We start from the raw sequence: 23,209 nt of genomic DNA, 5'->3' as shown, positions 1-23,209 counted from the left end.
TGATCGTTTTCATGGTCCAAGTGTTACGGTGTAGGGTGATGTAATTTTGCACAGGCATACTGCCCTCTAAATTGTTGAACTGGCACACTCATTAGCCAACATTATTGTGACACTGTACTCCCCATGTGCATCTTTTCAGGGGTGCGTTCAGCTCTGACATAATTTTTATGGATGAAATGAAATGTAGTGTGGCTAGGGCCTCCTATCGGGTAGACCAGTTGTCTGGCACAAGTTATTTTAGTTGACACCACTTCAGTGACTTGCCCATTGATGGGGATGATATGATGATGATAAAGACAAAACAACGCCCAGTCCCTGAGCGGAGAAAATCTCCGACCTAGCCAGGAATCGAACTCGGGCCAAATGACAATGGGTGACTGCCTAGAACAGCACAGGTGAGGGAGCTCTTGCAGAAGAGGGATATTTGGTGAACAGGTGGACCTGCCTGTTCTCCTGACTTAGTTCCCATTGAACTCATGTCTGATGTAGTGTAAAGATGTATTGCAGCTTGACTAAGTGCACTGAAGACCACCCAGCTGTTGTAAACTGCACTGGTGGAGGTATGACATGCTCTCCCACAAGAACTCCCTACCAACATTGTGGCCAGCATAGGAGCATGTTGCAGAGCATGCACTGCCATTTGAGGTGATCAGACACCCTTTTAAGAACCAGGTCTTGCCTTTTGTAATGTGCAAGAGAACAACATAAATCAAGGTGACTTCAATGTAGTTATTGGATTTGAATAAAAATAACATTTCTGTTCATCTCATTGTGTATTTCTGTCAGTTACCTTCTGTATTAGGCTGTTGTAGTTCTTTTTGTGTATTGTCCAAGTTCCATGTAGCTATGTTACTTGGCAGTGACATATTGTGCAAAAGTTTTTCTTCCTCAAGTTTTGCGCACCATTGTGTCACGTGTTTGTTTGTTATTGATTTTCATTTCCACAGCCATTTGTCTCATTAACTATTGAATGCCTCTTGCACTAATAGCCTAAGAGAAATTAACAATTGCATAACATTGTGCTATTATAACTAACGTGAAAATTACGTGGTAGTTTGTTGCTTCTGTAATAAAGATGTAAATAAACTGTATTGACATTCCATATTGAACACTAATTTATTTGAAATTAATGTGTATTAAAGAAATGTTTTAATGTCAAGTCATTATTTCAGGCCTGCTCAACATGGAGAAGAACTTGTTTCTCTACTCTCAGACATTTTGAACAAGTGTAGTGGTGTTCAAGGTAGTCTTCCATCATCCATAGCCATTGAAGCCATTGCTGCCTTGTGTTCAGCTGATATTGTGGACATCACGACAACGTGGAAAAGTCTAGCACCAAGGCTAAGTCGAGATAAAAGGCCTGCTGTCATCAGAAGGTTAACAAATTTGTGACAAATTTTTAAATTGTTTCACTTATTCCATTGAATTATAAAATATCACAGCCATTACCAAAACAAAACACAGTTCCTTCATAACTCCAGTGGTCAACATATTCTGCTCCTCCTTGATCTATTTTTCATCCTCTTCTTTTCCATACTCTGTATTTGTAGAGGTTGGTCACCATTGTTCTGATGCTGTCTCCCTCCTCCCCATGCATATCAAAAGGCCATACCTGCCAGTGAACTGAAAGGTGTCTTGTGGTTTTGATTATGTTTTTCCACCCTACAAATGCTTTGGGGAATTAATGTACTGAACCTGAGTCTTCCACATACCAGTCAGATAAATATGGCAAAATGCAGACCATTTACATAATTATCTTAAAGAGGATGAGCAATGGCTAATGTAACAATTTCTCCTTATAGATTTGTTGTAGACAACATACTTCACAGGGGTGTAAATATATTGTGAAGCTGTTGCAGGATGCCAAACTGTTTGAAGTGCTATCTGCAAAAGATTCTAGAGTGGACACCACTCATACTTATTACCCACTTCTGTGCAACCAACACTTTTTCCTCAATTATGAGTTACCCCAGAACATGACACCATAAGATATTATTCAATTAAAACAGAAAAGTCAATTAATTTTTTGACATTTCTTTGTTAAAAATCTGATATCATCTGTAATGCAAAAATAACAAAGCTTAGACGTTTAACATCTGGGGCATGTGACTTCCAATTCAGTGTGTTATCATTATATACAGTTAAGAATTTAGAATACTCTGTTTCATTTTTGACTTGCCTTCATACATTATTTCTAATGATGTGGTCAGACCTTGTTCAATACAGAGCTGCATGTATTTTGTTTTATTCGGTTTCAGTGACAGTCCATTTGCAGAGAACAAGTTATTATTTGTCAAGCAAATTTTATTTACTTATTCAAGTGCTGAAGTTAGGCGTGATTATAATATTTGCAACAACAGCAAAGAGAACTATTTCTACTTGTTGGATATACCGTATTTACTCGAATCTAAGCCGCACTTTTTTTCCTGTTTTTGTAATCCAAAAAACCGCCTGCGGCTTAGAATCGAGTGCAAAGCAAGTGGAAGTTCTGAAAAATGTTGGTAGGTGCCGGCACAACTAACTTCTGCCGTCGAATATATGTAGCGCTACACAGGCATGCTTTGTAGGCACGAAGATAAATACGGGTGCCAAAACCTCTGCGTCAGTAAATAAATTAAAAAAAAAAAAAGGTGAAGTTGGGTGGAGGGACAGATAAAATGGTACTCCAAAGGGAAATGAGATAGGAAAAGTGTGATCAGAAATGTTATAGCAGGAAAGGAAGAATACAGCTTGAAAGTCAGGTACTCATCCTTCCCTCCAATACAGCAACCACTATGTGGAGGGTCATGTCCCCAACTTTTTGGAGATGAATGATGTTTATTTGTTCTACAGAATGCAAATTGTGTGTATTCCCCTCCACAGTCTCACCTACAGAAATGTGTTACAGAACGCAAATTGTGGGTATTCTCTTCCACAGCCCCACCTACAAAATTGTATCTTTGCAAACTGGACTCACATCCTGCCCCACCATATACAACAAATGTATCACTCTGGTAACCATTTCTCATGGAATCTCAAAACTAGTTTTTGTTTGCTGCAAAACTAACATAAGTTGCCATCCCATATATGAAATTCTGGGTGTCCTGGTACCTCTTCCTCCCACTTTTCCCTTTCATCACCTGTTTAAGGTTCACTATAGTCTAGATGCATTGTACTGTACTGTGTGACTGTGTGTGTGTGTGTGTGTGTGTGTGTGTGTGTGTGTGTGAGAGAGAGAGAGAGAGAGAGAGAGAGAGAGAGAGAGAGAGATTATGCATGCCCAGCAGAAGCAGTTTACTTTTTTTTAAATATAAAGTATATCATCTGTTACTGACTAGGTACAAGGTAAGCTGCTCCTGTCTGGGTATCTGAGTAGTATTCAGTCTTCCTGTTAACTGAGATAGTTGCTTTAATAATAAACAATTGCATTTGTTTCAGTCTCTGTAAGCTGTTTTCCTTGGTACCAACTCTGAGATCATCAGGAACAGCTTATGAGAATCTTGTAAAGGAAGTTGTAGCCAAACTTTGGTCATACATTTCAACAAACGAAAACATTGATGTCATCAAATCTGCATTTGAGTGAGTTAATTTGTATTTAATTTTTGATTCATTATGATTAAATCTGATAAATTTTAAGATGACTTAATTATTGCCTCTATGGGCAGTACAGAGCCTGACCAAAAGAGAGAGAGAGACTGTTCACATTATTAAGGAACTATTTATGTACTTACTAAGTATTTTCAGTTAATAATGGTCACCTGTGATCCCCATAAATCTGAATTCCTTCCTCAGTTCAAGACATTTCTACATGTCTTCATGTTTTTTTCAGTGAGATTGCCCAGGATCTGCACCATTTTCACTATATGGTCCAGCACAAGCTCTTATTAGTGTACTGCCCATTCATTGTTAATATGTCAGTTAATTTGGAATAAAAATAAGTATGTATCATTATTATTTTTGATTTGTAAACATGTCCCTATGCATCCCATTCAGTGAAGTGTGAGGATACAGATTTTTTGCGTATTTAAGTCTTGGATTTTTTCCTGTAGAGTTAGATTTTCCATCGCATATAAATGAATAATCATGTTTTTTATTTATGTTGTGTGAAAGGGAACATTTCAAATGAAACCAGATCTGCATCTTTACATATGATATTATAAATTATTATAAATATGTGTTTTGTAGCAGGTTGGGGTTTAGTGACACTAGATATTGAACATCATGACAGAAGAGAGCAAAGGTCATTGTTTTGTTATGGATGGCAGGTGGGAAAGTGGCACATTTTGGGTGGTGGAATGGGTTCTTTATTTGGCTCAGTGGGTGAGGTGTGAAAGAAAAATTGGTGGTTCCACTAACATTCATTTATTGAGACATAAGAACCTTTAAACAGAGTAATCAATTCCTCGTGGCTGCAGAGCAACAGATTCATAGTGTGCAGATTCCAGTGACCACTGATACGATGACGGCTCATGTTGCAGCAGTGCGCCAGTGGCGTATTCTTCCATTCAGTATAGTGCTCATAACTCAGTGGAACAGTGGTATGGCCTTCTCTGTGTGAATTCTCTTGTCGCATTACTAAAAAGCGGCTACGGCATGGCACAGAGTGCTCAGTCCTGCAATCGAATCAGCGACCCTCAGGTTCGGCATCTACTGGTGGAGTTCCTCAACCTCAATGTTTACAGGTGACTCATTTGGTGAGGCCGCAGTCCCTTCATCCTCACCAGCCACCTGGGTAAGTACCACATAAACTTCTTTCTGGTAACATCTGGGATGGCATCTTCTGCGTTGCCCTATTGGCACGGTATCAACATCTTCTTCTGTCGAGCAGCATAATGGCTAAGTCACTGTAGAAAAGTATGACATCCACTGACTAACCATCAGTCCATTCAACCAGATGACGTTTCTTTGCGTCTCCTTTCTCCCCTCAGAGATCTTCCTCATGCCTGTTTGACGGAGATATTTATTTGGTGTTTTTGCCAATGTCGCGAAGTTTCTAGGGCAGTGACTGACTCTTCTGTTGTTGATCTATGCTTCTCACGTTGGGCAAAAATGTGACCAATGTCGGCATATGTGCCAGCTTTCCATTGTTTTACCTCTATGGTTGGGCAGTGCCCTTTTCTCCTCCTCCGCATTACCAGATGCAAAACACTCATGATTTCAGTATGCTGACAGTTCCTGATGTGCGAACTGTACTGGTCATTCTTCTCCTTGGAAGCATTGCCTGTCTGATGGGTTGTTCATCTGTCAAAGTGCTGTCTGCTGCTGCGCAAACTCCGCCGATCATCAGCCTTCTCACGTTGGGCAGATATGTGACCAATGTTGTCGCACGTGCCGGCTTTCCTTGTTCAACTGCTACCAATTCCGAATATTGTGGCTTAACATGTCAAAGTCTCTAAAATTTTCACTTAACTTACAATAAGTCTTTACTTATTTTTATGCTTTGATCAACCATAAATAACATGTAATTATTATACAAAACCATAAATAACACATAATTATTATACACCCTACGGCTCCTGTTTTATTGGTATTTGTTTGAGGTACTTCTTGGGCAGTGTGTGGTGATTGAGTTCATCAGCAGATGGCTTTACATCACAACAAGTATATCACAGAGGTTCTGACTGCTGGAGGGAGCTTTTGGAGTAGACAACAATGGGAACTGCTGAGGAAGAATGTATATCAAAATGCAAAAATCAAATGAGAAGCTTTAAGTGTATGTCAGTCGTATTCCACACTAAAAATATGCTTGCAAATGTTCATACAATAATTGTAAATGGAGATATAATCCAGTGGAACATGTTTGCAAATGTGAAAGAATAAGTAATACTTCAAGAGCAGAACTGAATTAAGTATAATTTTTTTGATTTTTCCACCCAGAACCCTTTCATGCGGCAACCCTTTAGTATCTTACAAGTCTGGAATGCAAGAAGTCTGAGTTGAGAATAAAAATACAAGACAAAAAGAATGAAGAAGAATTTTGTTACAAGAAAATGCTATGTTTTGCATCAAGAATCTACTATGTTTTCATTGTCACATATCTTTTCATGTGGCAACAAGGGCAAGAAATATGAATCTGTTGTCAAGAAGTTGGATTTAAAAACTAACAAATAAGATGCTATTTTCATCTGGGCGTCGATCCTGCTGCAAGATTTCTTGAAAAGTTTTTTATTTAATGGGTGTATCACTCAAGATTCAAGAAATTTCACTATCCACAGCTTCCAGATGTTTAATAAACGTCAAAAGGGTCTGTAGTAGGCTGTAATGTGGTTTTTATTTAATCACACAGTTGGCTAATTTCGATTATTTGTCATTGTCAGCACCTGTAAAACCAATGTGGAAAAGCACTACATTGTCTGTATACATCGCCGTATATAAATAACACTTTACACACCTCACATTAAGACAAAACATTTCTGCACTCATTTCTTACAAGCACATGGTAACTGACAGCAGCTGGTAATTTGTTCTCACAGATTCGTATACATCCAAAGACTTTAAAGCTCTCGATAGTACATATGATAGGCACGTTACAAATATTCTTGGTGTTCCAGGCTTAGTTGATATCACGTATAAAAACAGTCAGCGACCAAAGACTACATCAAGGGCATACAAATGCACGTAAAATATTAGATACATTACATGGGATATCACTGGGCAAATGACATTATTTTAAACAATATATTAACATAAATATACATGAGGTATGTTCAAAATTCCAGAAATAGTAGAAACAGAATACTCCATCAACTGCTGGTGTGTCAGATATAACGACTGCCTGATAGTGTAAGTCGTAAGTGCCTGAATTTTTTTGTAAGTGACAACCAAATATGCACCGTGTGAAATGGTGGCAACCAAATGTCACCTGCATTATAAGATGTGTTAACCAGTGTTGAGAACATGAAGTATTTCTTGACTTACAGTGTGTGATAGTGTCACTATATAAAATACAGGGTGATTCAAAAAGAATACCACAATTTTAGGAATTTAAAACTCTGCAACGACAAAAGGCAGAGCTAAGCACTATCTGTCGGCGAATTAAGGGAGCTATAAAGTTTCATTTAGTTGTACATTTGTTCGCTTGAGGCGCTGTTGACTAGGCGTCAGCGTCAGTTGATGCTAAGATGGCGACCGCTCAACAGAAAGCTTTTTGTGTTATTGAGTACGGCAGAAGTGAATCGACGACAGTTGTTCAGCGTGCATTTCGAACGAAGTATGGTGTTAAACCTCCTGATAGGTGGTGTATTAAACGTTGATATAAACAGTTCACAGAGAATGGGTGTTTGTGCAAAGGGATAAGTTCTGGACGGCCGAGAACGAGTGATGAAAATGTAGCACGCATCCAGCAAGCATTTGTTCGCAGCCCAGGAAAATCGACTCGCAGAGCTAGCAGAGAGCTGCAAATTCCACAATCTGTCTGTAACTACCTGAACGTCAACTACCCGAGGCGATGGATCGGCCATCAGGCAGCCCGTGACAGAGCACTTCATCAGTGGCCTCCAAGAAGCCCTGATCTTACCCCCTGCAATTTTTTCTTATGGGGGTATGTTAAGGATATGGTGTTTCGGCCACCTCTCCCAGCCACCATTGATGATTTGAAACGAGAAATAACAGCAGCTATCCAAACTGTTAAGCCTGATATGCTACAGAGAGTGTGAAACGAGTTGGAGTATGGGGTTGATATTGCTCGAGTGTCTGGAGGGGGCCATATTGAACATCTCTGAACTTGTTTTTGAGTGAAAAAAAAACCTTTTTAAATACTCTTTGTAATGATGTATAACAGAAGGTTATATTATGTTTCTTTCATTAAATACACATTTTTAAAGTTGTGGTATTCTTTTTGAATCACCCTGTAAATTAAATAGCCATTGGACTGGTTCAATATAAAGAGAAATAATGTGGGAAATAACTACAAATGAAGAGAAGATAAGCCTCAAAACAGTAAGGGTTATGTGTCCGCATGACATAAGCATAACACCAAAATATAAAATGTGTAAAACTCAATATCACACTCCACTCCTAAAGGAAGAACAGTTTGTTCTCAACATTCACTACATCAAACATTATTGGATGTACTGTAAGTATTGTGTGTTTATTGCCCTTCCCTCCATTTTACAAGTGTTGACACATATTTTATTCTGAATAAGTAGTCTGTATTAGCTCATCTGTATACTTGATACGCGTCAGACAATAATGCATACCTGTTCCCGTCTTAATTCTGGTATGGTTACCATATATCTTTCTTCAAAGAATGTGATGTGTTACCATGTACTTGGTCAACATTAGAGGCATGTATATGGTTGTGGGAACATTGTTTTGGAAACCGTTCATATCCAGTAATGTTTGATGTTGTAAATCTTGAGTAACAGACTGTTCTTCCTTTAGGAGTAGGATATTGATTTTTACACATTTTATATTTGGTGTTATGCTTACTTCACGCGGCCTCATAACCCTTCCTGTTTTGAGGCTTTTTTTCTCCTCATTTATAGTTACTTCCCGTGTTACTTCTCTTTATACTGAACCAATCCAATGACTTTTTAATTTATTTTATTTTGTTATACTGTGATACACTGTAAGTCATGAAATACTTTATATTCTCAATATTGGTTGATACATCTTACAACAAAAGTGACATTTGGTTGCCACACTTTCACACATTGTATATTGGTTGTTATTTGTTGTTGTGGTCTTCAGTTTAGAGACTGGTTTGATGCAGCTCTCCATGGTACTCTACCCTGTGCAAGCCTCTTCATCTCTGAAAAACTATTTCAACCTACATCCTTGTGAATCTGCTTAGTGTTTCATCTCTTGGTCTCCCTCTACAATTTTTATGCTCCACACTGCCCTCAAATATTAAATTGGTGATCCATTGATGCCTCAGAACATGTCCTACCAACCAGTCCCTTCTTCTAGTCAAGTTGTGCCACAAATTCCTCTTCTCCTCAATTCTATTCAGTACCACCTCATTAGTTGCATTGTCTACCCATCTAATCTTCATCGTTCTTCTGTAGCACCACATTTCGAGTGCTTCTATTTTCTTCTTGTCTAAACTATTTATCGTCCATGTTTCACATCCATACATGGCTGCATTCCATACAAATACTTTCAAAAAAGACTTGCTGACTCAGTGTTAACAAATTTTTCTTCTTCAGAAGTGCTTTTCTTGCCATTTTATATCGTCTCTACTTCGGCCATCATCAGTTATTTTGCCCCCCAAATAGCAAAACTCATCTACTACTTGTGCCTCATTTCCTAATCTAATTCCCTCATTATCAACTGATTTAATTTGACTACATTCCATTATCCTCATTTGCTTATGTTGTTTATGGACTGATATCATTTGTTGACTGAGCTAGAAAGACAGTCAAACCTTTCTCAGCATAATTTACAAGACTAATGAATGCTGGAATGAGTGCTGTGAGACCGTGTGAAACAGACTAGGGACTATTTACTTGTTTCAGTGGGTGATAAACAATGTTTCAATTGAATAACTCTTTTCATCATTTTTCTGCAAAGGAAAACGGTCTATAAACCTTTGTACGGGATACAGCACAGAACACGTTGATCTTCAGTGAGTCTCTTCCTGGACTTTGATTTAAAGGTCATACCTGTCTACCCATGTTTCTTCAGCTTCTTTAGCAGTGTGTATCATTGTCAACTTCATTCAGCAATTCCTGAACAATGTCTACGCAATGTTGTTTCTGGTCCAAATTCAACAACTTTGGAACAAACTATGCTGCTACATATTTCATGCTCTAAACCTCCAAAAAATTGCTTGGCATGAGCCAAATGATATCCCAGCATCATCGACAATGTTTCTGACGATGATTCAGTGATTTTACAGAACCATTTTCTTTACTTCTTTCACATTGTCATCAGTAACTGATGTGTTAGAGTGCCCAGGCGGTTGTCTTCTTGACCCACTTTGAAACATTTATACAATTTGTAAACATTTCAAATGGGTGCTGCACTTTGCTCCATTTTTCAAGTAACATTTCATGTAAATTCTTTGATCCATCTTTTTTCAAAAGTAAAAATTCGCCAAGCACTTGAAAACACACATAACCATTTCGATTGTCAACAATAAACTAAATATTCAAAATAGCTGAAAATGCAAACATACATCAGGAACAAGTGTACCAACGAGATAAAAAATTTGAAAATATGACCTACAATTCCCGCGAAATTAAAAAATTCACATTACTTTTTTATCACCCCTGTATGCCTATAAGGAATGGTGAACCACTCGCAGCCATGTAACATGATATAAGAACAAGGTCGTAAGAAGATCCGAATTGACAAGGATCAGAAATGACTGTCATGCTTTGTCAGTGACAGTAGGTTGTAAACATGACAGGAATTGCTGCTGTTAGTGAATGCAGGTCCATGTCAACCAGTTTCTGAACAAACATTTTGGAAGAAACTGCATACAGTATTTACTCGAATCTAAGCCGCACTTTTTTTCTGGTTTTTGTAATCCAAAAAACCGCCTGCGGCCTAGAATCGAGTGCAAAGTAAGCGGAAGTTCTGAAAAATGTTGGTAGGTGCTGCCACAACTAACTTCTGTCGTCGAATAAATTTAGTGCTACACAGTCATGCTTTGCAGGCACAAAGATAAATACTGGCGACAAAACCTCTCCGTCAGTAAATAAATTAAAAAAAAAAGGTTGAAGGCGAGCATTTTTCTTCGCCCCGAGTATCGACCACTGCATTTTCATACATTATCCAACGAAGTAAATACAAATTAAGTATTGTTCATTTTCAAATTTAGCATCATTTCAATGTACTATGAAAATCCGACTGGCAAGACTGTTTGGGATGTTTGTCAATATGGCCAACTCTACTTTCTGAATTTTTTCTTACCTGTGAGAAGAGATGGTTGCTAATAGGAAATTTTATGAATTGTGAATCACATGCAATATTCTCTACACCATAAGAATAATATGGATATAAACATTTTGCCATGTATTCTTTCGTGTTTGCTGCTATCTCATTTAAAACCTGTCTGCTTAATAAACTACGAAACTAGAGTGAGACAACAGCAAACGCGGAAGAATATACATATCATGTCATGTTTATATTCGTATTATTCTTGTGCCTAATAGTGATACAGTCAGAAATGAAGCACGGCAATTGACTAGATTTTTAAATCTAAGGTGACTCTAATTTCTGTGCAGAATGTAATGTTCTAAAGAGGCATCTGCAAAGATTTTCAAATGGAGAAAAAGTTTCGCTAAACTCTCGTTCAGAACATATTCATCATACAAATTCTATTATTTGGTTCCTGTTGATCATTATCGAAGCAAGCAGCAGTGTAAGTAACAACAAATAGCAGTCTCTTGCCATTGTTTCGCTAATGAGAAGATTCCTCTCTTTTTTTTCTTAATTGTAAGCGGCGGTAGCATGCACAAAAGCAAGCCATGCCGCGAGGGCGAGAGGCCCTAAACACAGAATGTAACAAACAATGCATGACACAGTATAGTAATACATTTTCAGCTTAGAGTGACGTAAACACCTATAACAAAGAGAACGGCATTTATCATATCAAAGAAAAATAAGCAATCAATTCAAACCATACGAAGCACGTGAAAAAGGAAGGGTACCCGTATAAATACGGACGGAGTGCCTGACGCATAGCAACGGCTACCTGGTATAGCTTAACTGCTAAGCTTACGAGTCGAACCAAACTACTGTAGCTGTATCGTCATTCATTCGACCTAAATTGTGTCTCATATTACAATGGACGAACATTGTTTCGATTTGGAGGTGCAGCCTAAAACTTCTCTCTCCCCTTGAATTTCGAGTCTCAAATTTCAGGTGCGGCTTAGATTCGGGAATTTTTTTTTTTTTTTTTTTTTTCCTTGATTTCGAGTCTCATTTTTCAGGTGTGGCTTAGATTCGAGTGTGGCTTAGATTCGAGTAAATACGGTACCTTAAAAAAGTCCCCTGCTCACAGTTGCACATAAAGCTGCTTGTCTTCTACAGGAAACTGGATGGTAGCTGACTGCAGGGGTGTAGTGTTGTATGATGAGTCGTGATACTGGATCTTTTCAAATGATGCAAGGCACTGAGAGTACTGATGCCACAATGAGGCATTTAACCCACAGAGTGTGCAGAGCATAGTTCAGACTAGAGATGGTTTTGCAATTGTTTGGAGATGTTTTTTGTGTCATTAGCTTGGGCCCACTCATTCAGGTTAACATGAGCATGTGCCTAAATATTTATTTCAAAATTCTCGGTGACCAAATGTTGCCCTTTCTTCTACACCTTCATGATAAACGAGCCTTGGACACTGCTATCTTCCAAGTAACCACAACCATGTTTACAGAGCTGCAAGCTTATGTTTCTGGTTTGCTGTGCTCTTGAGTACGCTATCACACATCAGTTGGATCATTAAATCAAATGATTTTAATGCCAAGTAAAATGTCTTGGACTATTTGGAACAGCAGGAGAAACAAAGCAATCAGTACCCCACAATTTGGTAATGCTGCTGGATCTAATCGTAACAAGTGGCTTCATCTGGATATGGCATACCAGCAGATTCATGTGGACTCGCATTCTCATTGGTTTAAAGTCATAATTAAGGCTAAAGGCAGTGTATCATATGGAACATGCCTGTCACACTCGGTTCTTAATATTTGAATAAATGTGAAGTTTAACATAATGATTTATCTCCAAGTAGTCTTTACAGTGGAACTAGGTAACTGATTGTCAACATAATTACAGTTCAGATTCACTTTGCCCAAAAATGGAACAGCAGAAAAGATTTTCGTTTAATATTGACTAATACAGCCATTAGCAGTCCCACTAGCCCTCAGAATTACATGAATGGCTCATGACTGCAGTGACAGATGTTCAGGGTGTCAGATTCAATGTTAAATTAAAACCAGATTCCCAAACCATATCTTCTGAGACTCCATAATAAGTTCACAGCAAATATTTTTGTAAATCTCGCTTGCCTCAAAAATATTCTAAATATGCACTCTGTACAATACTTTATATGAATACTTGCAACATGTTACATTTAAGTTGAACTGACTGTTGAGGACTGTTTCTCTGTGATTAAATTTCTTTCTTGATACTACACTTGAAGTAAAATCAGCTTCCACTAATGATGCTAGTCATCAGTCAGTGCCTCCAAATCATGTTGAAGCGAATTTCATTTTGCAGCAATGACCATACCTCATCAACACCGAATAAAATTACAGCTTGCTATGAAATTAGGATCTTGAAAATTTAAAATAAATATATTTTCAAACATTGATTATTTTCATTAATTAGGATATTTTTACTATGTTAATTGTCTTCTTCCAATCAAGTTGGTAAATCTTATCTTTTGACTTTATTTTGGTTCCTGAAATATTTTCAAAGTTGTGTAGTGGGTACCTTGAGAAAAAAATCAGTGTGACAGGACTTTTGACTTTGCACAGCCTCATTAAACAAGCTGCTTTATAATCTATTACAAAATTGGAGTCTGTGCCATTAATACTGCTGGTACTTAATTCACTAAGATTTTAGTTGAACACGCAGAAAATATGAAGTACAGAACTAACAGTACACATTCAAAAATAACATTCAGGGAATCCATTTCTGTTAAAAGACATTTAGTAACCAAATTTTAGTGTTATAGTTATTATTTGCAATGCTCTCAAAAACAGTGATAATTATTAATTACAGATGAAAATATTTAACTCCAAAATTATGAATTTTTGGATTTATGGTATTTGAAAAATTCTCTGTGGTATGACAGAAAATATATATGTTATTGTACAAAAAATCATGTGGCATTAAATGGTTACTGCTCTACGCTGAAACATAGCTGGATGCAGCACAAGAAACAACCTACTGGAGCATGGGGAAGTCACACTTGCTTTCCATCACCGTAACCAAAAGTTCCTTAATAATGTGAGCACTCTCATTTCTTTTTGTCAGTTTATGTACGTGTAACTTAATGGGAACCTTAAAGGTCAGGTCAGTCAGGCTCCATGATGACACAACCCACCTGTAATGTGGATAAGGACTGAAAAAGTTGAAAGGAAAGCCATCATAAATCAGAGATGGTACATTGGTAAGTACTGTGTCAGTTTCAGTCCAGAGATGATAAGGGCGTAGTGAGAAGTAATGATAGAAGAAAAAAGTGTTGTAATAAACTATAAATCTTAGGGTATCAGTGGCCTACCTTTTTTAATCTTCACCAAACTGTCTTTCCCTCCCTCCCCAAGGAACTAACACTTAGCTCAGAAAACTATACAGGGTGGTCCATTGATCATAACCGGGCCAAATATCTCACGAAATAAGTGTCAAACGAAAAAACTATAAAGAACAAAACTTGTGTAGCTTGAAGGGGGAAACCAGGTGGCGCTATGGTTGGCCCGCTAGATGGTGCTGCCATAGGTCAAACGGATATCAACTGTGGTTTTTTAAATAAGAATTCCCATTTTTTATTACATTTTCGTGTAGTACATAAAAAAATATGAATGTTTTAGTTGGACCACTTTTTTCGCTTTGTGATAGATGGCCCTGTAATAGTCACAAACAATGGCTCACAATTTTAGATGAACAGTTGGTGACAGGTAGGTTTTTTAAATTAAAATACAGAACATAGGTACGTTTGAACATTTTATTTTGGTTGTTCCAATGTGATACATGTACCTTAGTGAACTTATCATTTCTGAGAATGCATGCTGTTACAGTGTGATTACCTGTAATTACCTGTAAGTACCACATTAATACAATAAATGCTCAAAATCCGTAATGTTCGCACATGCATTGACAATGTGCTGACACATGTGGTCAGGTGCTGTCAGTTGATCACGATAGCAAATATCCTTCAACTTTCCCCACAGAAAGAAATCCGGGGACGTCAGATCCGGTGAACGTGTGGGCCATGGTATGGTGCTTCGACGACCAATCCACCTGTCATGAAATATGCTATTCAATACCGCTTCAACCGCACGCGAGCTATGTGCTGGACGTCCGTCATGTTGGAAGTACATCGCCATTCTATCATGCAGTGAAACATCTTGTAGTAACATTGGTAGAACATTGCATAGGAAATCAGCATACGTTGCACCATTTAGATTGCCATCGATAAAATGGGGGCCAATTATCCTTCCTCCCATAATGCCGCACCATACATTAACCTGCCAAGGCTGCTGATGTTCCACTTGTTGCAGCCATCGTGGATTTTCTGTTGCCCAGTAGTGCATATTATGCCAGTTTATGTTACCGCTGTTGGTGAATGACGCTTCGACACTAAAAATCTGTCATCATCCCGTAATTTCTCTTGTGCCCATTGGCAGAACTGTACACGGCGTTCAAAGTCATCGCCATGCAATTCCTGGTGCATAGAAATATGGTACAGGTGCAATCGATGTTGATATAGCATTCTCAACTCCGACGTTTCTGTGATTCCTGATTTTTCCACAATTTGTCTGCTACTGATGTGTGGACTAGCTGCGACAGCAGCTAAAACACCTACTCGGGCATCATCATTTGTTGCAGGTCGTGGTAATGTAGCATGAAGCAAATACCGTCCACACTGGTGGAATGTTACGCGATATCACGTACTTATGCGTTTGTGACTATTACAGTGCCATCTATCAAAAAGCGAAAAAAGTGATCCAACTAAAACATTCATATTTCTTTACGTACTACACGAATATCTAATAAAAAATGGGGGCTTCTATTTAAAGAAACGCTGTTGATATCCATTTCACCTATGGCAGCGCCATCTAGTGGGCCAACCATAGCGCCATCTGGTTTCCCCCTACAAGCTAGATGAGTTTTGTTCTTTGTAGTTTTTTTGTTTGATGCTTATTTCGTGAGATATTTGGTGATGTCACTATCAATGGACCATCCTGTATATTGAACTATAGAGGATACTCAGATTAAGTAATCAATTAATTAAGTTATATTGGATTGAAGGCATCAGACACATGTGCCATGTAACTATCCGACGAATGGTCCGGACACTTGGATGATGTCATCCAGGATACCGAGTAGCATACATAGCACACGCTCGTTGGGTATTTTGATCACAATAGATATACATCAACATGTTATTGACCTTTTCCGCAATTGGTAAACAGTCCATTTTAACACAGGTAATGTAGCACGAAGCAAATACCGTCCGCACTGGCGGAATGTTACACGATACCACGTACTTATACGTTTGTGACTATTACAGCGCCATCTATCACAAAGCGAAAAAAGTGGTCCAAATAATACATTCATATTTCTTTACGTACTACACGAATAGGTAATAAAAAATAGGGGTTTATGTTTAAAGTAATGCAGTTGATATCCATTTGACCTATGGCAGTGCCATCTAGTGGGCCAACCATAGCGCCATCTGGTTTCCTCCTACAAGCTAGATGAGTTTTGTTCTTTGTAGTCTTTTTGTTTGATGCTTATTTCATGAGATATTTGGTCCTGTCACTATCAGTGGACCACCCTGTATATTGAACTATAGAGGATACTCAGATTAAATAGTCGATTAATTAAATTATATTGTATTGTAGGCATCAGACACATGTGCCATTCTTTGATATTTCTTATTACTTTTCTTCCTTCACATCTTTGAATAGCTTTTTATAATTTTCAGCAATAAATTTTTCATATTATTAATATGGCCAATTCCTCAATATAATCTTTGCCATTGTAATAGTTTGTAGTATGATGAACACAGTAACATTACATATTGTCATTTTAAACTTCTTTCAAGTATGTACACATGCCAGATAAGCTTGTGCAAACAACAAAATTATAATTTTTTCTCCAGTAAATCATTTATTGTTATTGTATGCACTGTTTCGAATCATGGTTATGGAGTGTTACTGTTTTACTTCAAGTTATGTCATAATAACAGACAACCTCTCAGTGTGAGATACAAAATAGGAACTCCTTATTACAAAAGTTATATTCAGAAAATTTTCATGTCACTTTTTATTACAATTACAATACAATAATCACATTCTTAGGAAACAAAACAATCATATCTTCTCATGGTTGATGGCCATCAGCTAAATATGATGTTGCAATTGCCATGGCAATACCGACTCCCAAAGAGCCAGCCGGAGTGGCCGAGTGGCTCTAGGCACTTCAGTCTGGAACCGAGTGACCGCTACGGTCGCAGGTTCAAATCCTGCCTCGGGCATGGATGTGTGTGGTGTCCATAGGTTAGTTAGGTTTAAGTAGCCCTAAGTTCTTGGGGACTGATGACCTCATATATTAAGTCCCATAGTACTCAGAGCCACTCCCAAAGAAGTATACAAAGCTGCGGTGCTCTGTTTTCTGCTCACTCAGCATGAAACATAAAAAACAAACATTTTGAATTTATTTTCAAATCATTATGGGTAAAAAATTATTAAAATGTTTCGTTAAGAAATATTTATCTTGTGTCACTCAGGCAGGAAGATAGAAGTGTGATCAAAGATTCTGTTACAGGCATGGAGCTATAATAAGGGGAATCATGATAACGTCACAAACTTGAAGCAGACATCTGCAATTTTAGCTGCCCTAAAAATTAACTTCTGGTGGAAATGTTTTGGAGAGAGAGAGAGAGAGAGAGAGAGAGAGAGAGAGAGAGAAGCCAATTTGTGACATTTAAAGATGTATTCCCTTTCATTTTTCTACATCTTTTATTTTCTTACCTGTATATTTTGCCCCACTACCACCTTTACGACATATAACGCCCTTAGCTTTCTGCCGTTATAAACTCTTGCCAAGTGTTTTGTCAGTAATCTCTGCCTTGCTTATTACCCTATTTCCATTTTTAAGCGTCCTGACTTTCTAATCTCATCTGATGCAGTCCCCAACAATCAGTCTTTCTTTCTCATGACATCTGGTAAGTCCCTCCTTCTCCAGTATTGCGTGCAACTTTTCCAGACTCTCCCCATTTCCTAAACCTTTTTGTCCCTCTTTGTTCACCTTAACACTTCTGTCAGAAGGAGCCGCTGGCTCCAAAATCTTGCACATTTCTTTAATCTTTATATGGGTTTTCATCCACAGCTGCTTGGTGAGTAGATATTTTTATCTCTTCAGTTACATTCTTTTAAATTTTTGGATTCATATAACACAACCTGTTTTCATGGACTTGAACCCTTTCCACCATGTATAATCAGGGGTTTGATTAGTCCTTGCGACACAATTGTAATAACTTGTTTACACTATGTTTTTTTTAATTTTGTACAATTTTACTGTGAGACTCTCCTTGTCTTTCTAATCAATCTGTCTGTCTGTTTCCTAGTTCAATCTTGTTTTTTGTGTCTACAAAATGTTCATCATGTTTTTTGTGCATATCGAACTTTACTTCATTGATTGTTTATATAAATTTATTTCTGTTATATCAATAATACAACACATTTCTTTCTTTAAATCCCCAGTTATTTTACTGATAGCTTTACCTGCATGAACATTTAAGCCACTTAAATTGGTAGCAATCTTATTTATACTTTGTTTCAATAAGTCCTTTTGCTCTCAAGGTTCTCAATGTCGAAGGAAGGAAGGAAGGAAGATAGATTGGAGTTAACATTCTGTCGAAAGTGCAGTCATTAGAGATGGAGCACAAGCTTGGGTTACAAAAGGATGGGGGAAGGAAATTGGCTGTACCCATTTCAAAGCAACAGTCCCACCTTTTGCCTGGAGCAATTTAGAGAAATCATGCAAAACCTAAATCTGGATTTGCATTTCAAAATTGGGATAGCTCAACAGGAATTTGAAATGTGAACTCCCATAATGCGAGTACAGTGTGCTAACCTCATGGATCTCAAGCTTTGCATGTAGTGCCTCCACACATTGAGCCTTAGTATTTACTTTGTTAAGTCTTCAATATATCCAGCAACATTTCATTCTAACGTTTCAATATTTCCCTTTACTTCCCTGATATTAGTCTTTAGTTTCTTTGGTTTCCTATCAGTGCTTGGTTATCAGACTTTAATTTTTTTAGATTTCATATCGATAATTGGTTGTTATCTTTTATAGCTTTGCTATTAGCGTGTATCGCCTCCTGCAACATTTCTTTAATCAAGTGTATGTCTTCCATCCTTCTCTTTCAGATTTAGATGTTCAAATTTAAACAATTTAATTTCACCTCTTTCCTCATAAATTACATGGTAATAATTATTAGCTGTTGTCATTTCTGTGATCTACAGACGTCTGGTTTGCTGCAGCTCTCCATGCATCTCTATCCTGTGCAATCTCTTTATCTCTGAATAACTCTTGCACCTACATATTTCTGACTCTGCTTACTGTATTCACCTCTTGGCCTCCCTGTACAATTTTTACCCTCTACATTTTCCTCCATTGCTAAATTTGTGATCTGTTGATGACTCACAATTTGTCCTCTCAACTGATCCCTTCATCTAGACAGGTTGTGCCACAAATATCTTTTCTTCCCAGTTTTATTCAGTACCTTCTAATTGGCTGCATGATCTACTCAGTTAATCTTCATCATTCTTCCACCACATCTCAAAGGCTTCTATTCTCTTTGCGTCTGAACTGTTTACTGTCCACATTTCGCTTCCATACAAGGATACACTCCACATTTTATCTCCCTTCTGCCTTGGACACAGTTAATTTACTGAACAAATAGCAAAACTCATCTACTACTTCTAGTGTCTAGTTTCCTAATCCAATTCCCTCAGAACTGCCTGATTTAATCTGACTACAGTCCATTACCCTTATTTTACTTTCTTTATGTTCGTCTTATATCTTCCTTTCAAGATACTGTCCATCCCATTCAACTGCTCTTCCAAGTTCTTTTCTGTCTGTGACAGAATTACAGTGTCATTGGCAAACGTCGAAGTTTTTATTTCTGAACTTTAATTCTTTCTCAAAAATGTTTGTTGGTTTCTTTCACTGTGTCCTCGATGTACAGATTGAATAAGATTAGGGATAGGCTACAACCTTGTCTCGTTCCATGCTCAACCACTGTTTCCCTTTCATGTCCATTGACTCTTATAACTACTGTCTAGTTTCTGTACAAGCTGTAAACTTCACCCCCGCTACCTTCAGTATTTCAAAGAGTGTATTTCAGTCAGTTCTGACAAAAACTATAAAATGTAGTTTTGCCTTTCCTTAACCTGTCTTCTAAGATAAGTCGTAGGGTCAGTATTGTTTCACTTGTTTCTACATTTCTCCGAAATCCAAACTGATCTTCCACAAGATTGGTTTCAACCAGTTTTTCCATTCTTCTGTAAATAATTCATGTTGTTGTTTTCTTGCAACCATGACTTATTAATCTGATAGAACAATAAGAATCACACTTGTAAGCACCTGTTTTCCTTGGAATTGGAATTATTAATTCTTAAAAGGAGGTGGCACTTTCCATTTTTGCTGTATTAATTTTATGTATTTAAAAGTACTTTCAGCCTTCTAGACTGTTATAAGTGATTTTGTGACTCTGCAATAGAAAACTATGCCTTACTTATTGAAATGGCAGTGTCTTTAATTTTTTGTTTGTTTTCTATTCATTTTGGTTCACAAATGCTGGCTTGTTAGTTTGACTGCTTGATATTTGCAAAGATATTATAATGCCTTTGTAAATATCAAGCTTCCAAGCTAACAAGGCAGCATTATAACCTTACAATATCTTTGTAAATGTCAAGCATCAAACCACAGGACAGCGTTTGTGAACCAAAATGAAAAAAAACACAAAAAAAATTTAGACACTGTCATTTCAATATATAAGGCATAGCTTTTTTATTGCAGAACCAGAACTGAATCTGGTAGTGAATAAATAAAATTAATACACCAAAAGTTGAGATTGCTGCCTTCCTTTAATAAACTCTTTTCTGTGGTAACTGCTACGGAGAAAATGTATTACATTCTCTTTGAACCCTGAGAGTATTTTGCTTGTGTCATACATCTTGTATACTAGATGGAATAATTTTGTCATGAATCTGGCTCTCCCAAGAGTATCGGTAGTTCTGATGGAATGTTGTCTACTCCAGGGGCCTTGTTTCAACATTAGGTTAGGTTAGGGTCGTCTTTCAGTGCTCTGTCAAGTACTTCTTGCAGTAATGTATCTCCTATCTCATCTTCAAGACATCCTCTTCTCTTTCTATAATATTGCCTTCAAGTATATTTCCCTCGTATATGTTCCTTCCATCTTTCAAGTTTCCCTTCTTTGCTTAGTATCCGTACTCTTGATATTCATACAGCTTCTTCCCTTTTCCCCGAAGGCCTCTTTAATTTTCCTGTTGGTGGTATCTACCCATCTTTCCCCTAGTGAAATATAATTTCAGGTTTTTACATTTGTCCTCTAGCCATACCTGCGTAGCCATTTTGCACCTCCTGTCAATCTGGTGTTTCAGATGTTTGTATTCCATGTCTCCTGCTTCATTTGCTCTATTTTCATATTTTCTCCTTCCATCATTCAAATTCTACATCCCCTGTGCGATCAAAGGACTGGGCCTTGTCTTTTTACCTATTTGATCCTCAGTTGCCTTCACTCTTTCATCTCTCAAAGCTACCCAATTGTCTGCTACTGTATTCCTTTCCCCTGTTCTAGTCAATCATTGCCTAATGCTCCCTCTGAAATTCTCAACAGCTCTGGTTCTTTCAACTTATCCAGATCCCATTAGCTTTATTTCCTACTTTTTTTGCAATTTCTTTGGTTTTAATCTAGGGGTCATAACCAATAAATTGTGGTGAGGGTCCACATCTGCCCCTGGAAATGTCTTACTGTCTAAAATCAGATTCTGAAGTATCTGTCTTACCATTACACAGTCAATCTGAAATCTTGTGGTGTCTCCAGGTCTCTTACACATACACAACCTTTTTTCATGATTCTTAAACCAAGGGTTAGGAAAATTCTACCAGGCTCTTTCCTTTTTATTTCTTTCCCCTGGTTCATATTCAACTGGTATTTTTCTTTCGCTTCCTTTTCCTACTATCAAATTCCAGTCCGCAATCACAATTAAATTTTCCTCTGACGACGCTATCTGAATAATTTCTTTTATTGAATCATTCATTTTTTTTTTTGTCTCTTCATCATCTACAGAGCTCAGCTGGCATATAAACCTGTACTACTGTGGTGAGTGTTGGCTTAATGTCTGTCTTGGCTGTGCTAATATGTTCTCTGTGCTGTTCATAGTAGCCTACTCGCATTCCTATTTTCTTATTCATTGTTAGACTTACACCTGCATCACATCTATTTGATTTTATCTATGACCCTCTGCTTACCTGACAAGAAGTCCTGCTCATTCTGCCACCAAACTTTTTTAATCCCCATTATATCTGACTTTAGCCTATCAGTTACCTTTTTAAATTTTCTAACCTGCCTGCCCCACTAAGGTTTCTAACATTCCACGCTCTGACCTGTAGATTGCCAGTTTTGTTTTTCTTCATGACAGTATCCTCCTGAGTAGTCCCCATGCAGATTTCTGAATAGGAGACTATTTTACCATCATATTATTTTACCAAAGAGGATGCCATCATCATTTAACCATACAGAAGAGCTGCATGCCCTTGGGAAAAATAACAGCTTTAGTTTCCCCTTGCTTCCAGCTGTTCAGTGCTAGCACAGCAAGGCCATGTTGGTTTATGTTAAAAGGCCATATCAGTCAAACATCCAAACTGTTGCCCATGCAGTGACTGAAAGGGCTGCTGCTCCTCTTCAAGAACCATGCGTTTGTCTGGCTTCTTAACAGATACCCTTTCATTGTGGTTGCATCTACAGTATGGCTATCCGTATCATTGAGGTGTGCAATCCCCCCCCATCATGGCAAGGTCTGTGTTTCATGGAGGCCTCCTATTTACTTAATCCTTTGTCTACAGCTCTCACATTTTATAATTTTACATAACCAGTTCTGTTAAAGGTTCACTATTCACAATGTAATATTATTTGCACAGCCTCAGCAGCTATCTGTAGGATGACCCAGCTGCACTCTTAACTCTGCAGCTATGAAGTCGTTCCACCATCACAAATGCCATAATATGCTTCACTGTTTTGCAGCCATATGTTTGTATGCCACAAACATTTTATGCTTTTTCAGTGTTTTCGTGTTTTGGATAAAAGATTGATTTTCTACAGAAAAGAAACTGCTATCAATTCAGGCATGAGTATGTGGGGACTCCAAGTAGAACAATAATCGAGCCAAAAAAATAAATAAATAAATAAATAAATAAATAAATAAATAAATAAGTAAATAAAAATTTTAAAAAATAAAAAAAATAAAAATAAAAAAAGTGTTATCCACTTTCTCTTGTGAAATTTCTAGGAGGCTCC

At 37.6% G+C, this 23,209-nt stretch overlaps 1 protein-coding gene across 4 annotated transcripts in view; it reads left to right on the top strand.

Moving 5' to 3' along the window:
* The window catches only part of LOC126190640 (focadhesin), a 262,444-nt gene that overhangs the window by 110,667 nt on the left and 128,568 nt on the right, over window positions 1-23,209 (top strand). For all 4 annotated transcript variants that reach the window (XM_049931059.1, XM_049931061.1, XM_049931060.1 and 1 more), the window contains exons 10-11: window positions 1,173-1,376; window positions 3,418-3,558. In XM_049931059.1, the coding sequence (XP_049787016.1) occupies window positions 1,173-1,376; window positions 3,418-3,558 (345 nt within the window). The remainder of the gene's footprint in view (window positions 1-1,172; window positions 1,377-3,417; window positions 3,559-23,209) is intronic.

Source organism: Schistocerca cancellata, chromosome 6 (assembly GCF_023864275.1).
Source record: "Schistocerca cancellata isolate TAMUIC-IGC-003103 chromosome 6, iqSchCanc2.1, whole genome shotgun sequence".
Taxonomy (NCBI): Eukaryota; Metazoa; Arthropoda; class Insecta; order Orthoptera; family Acrididae; genus Schistocerca; species Schistocerca cancellata.
This window is presented reverse-complemented; position numbering and strand designations above follow the sequence as displayed.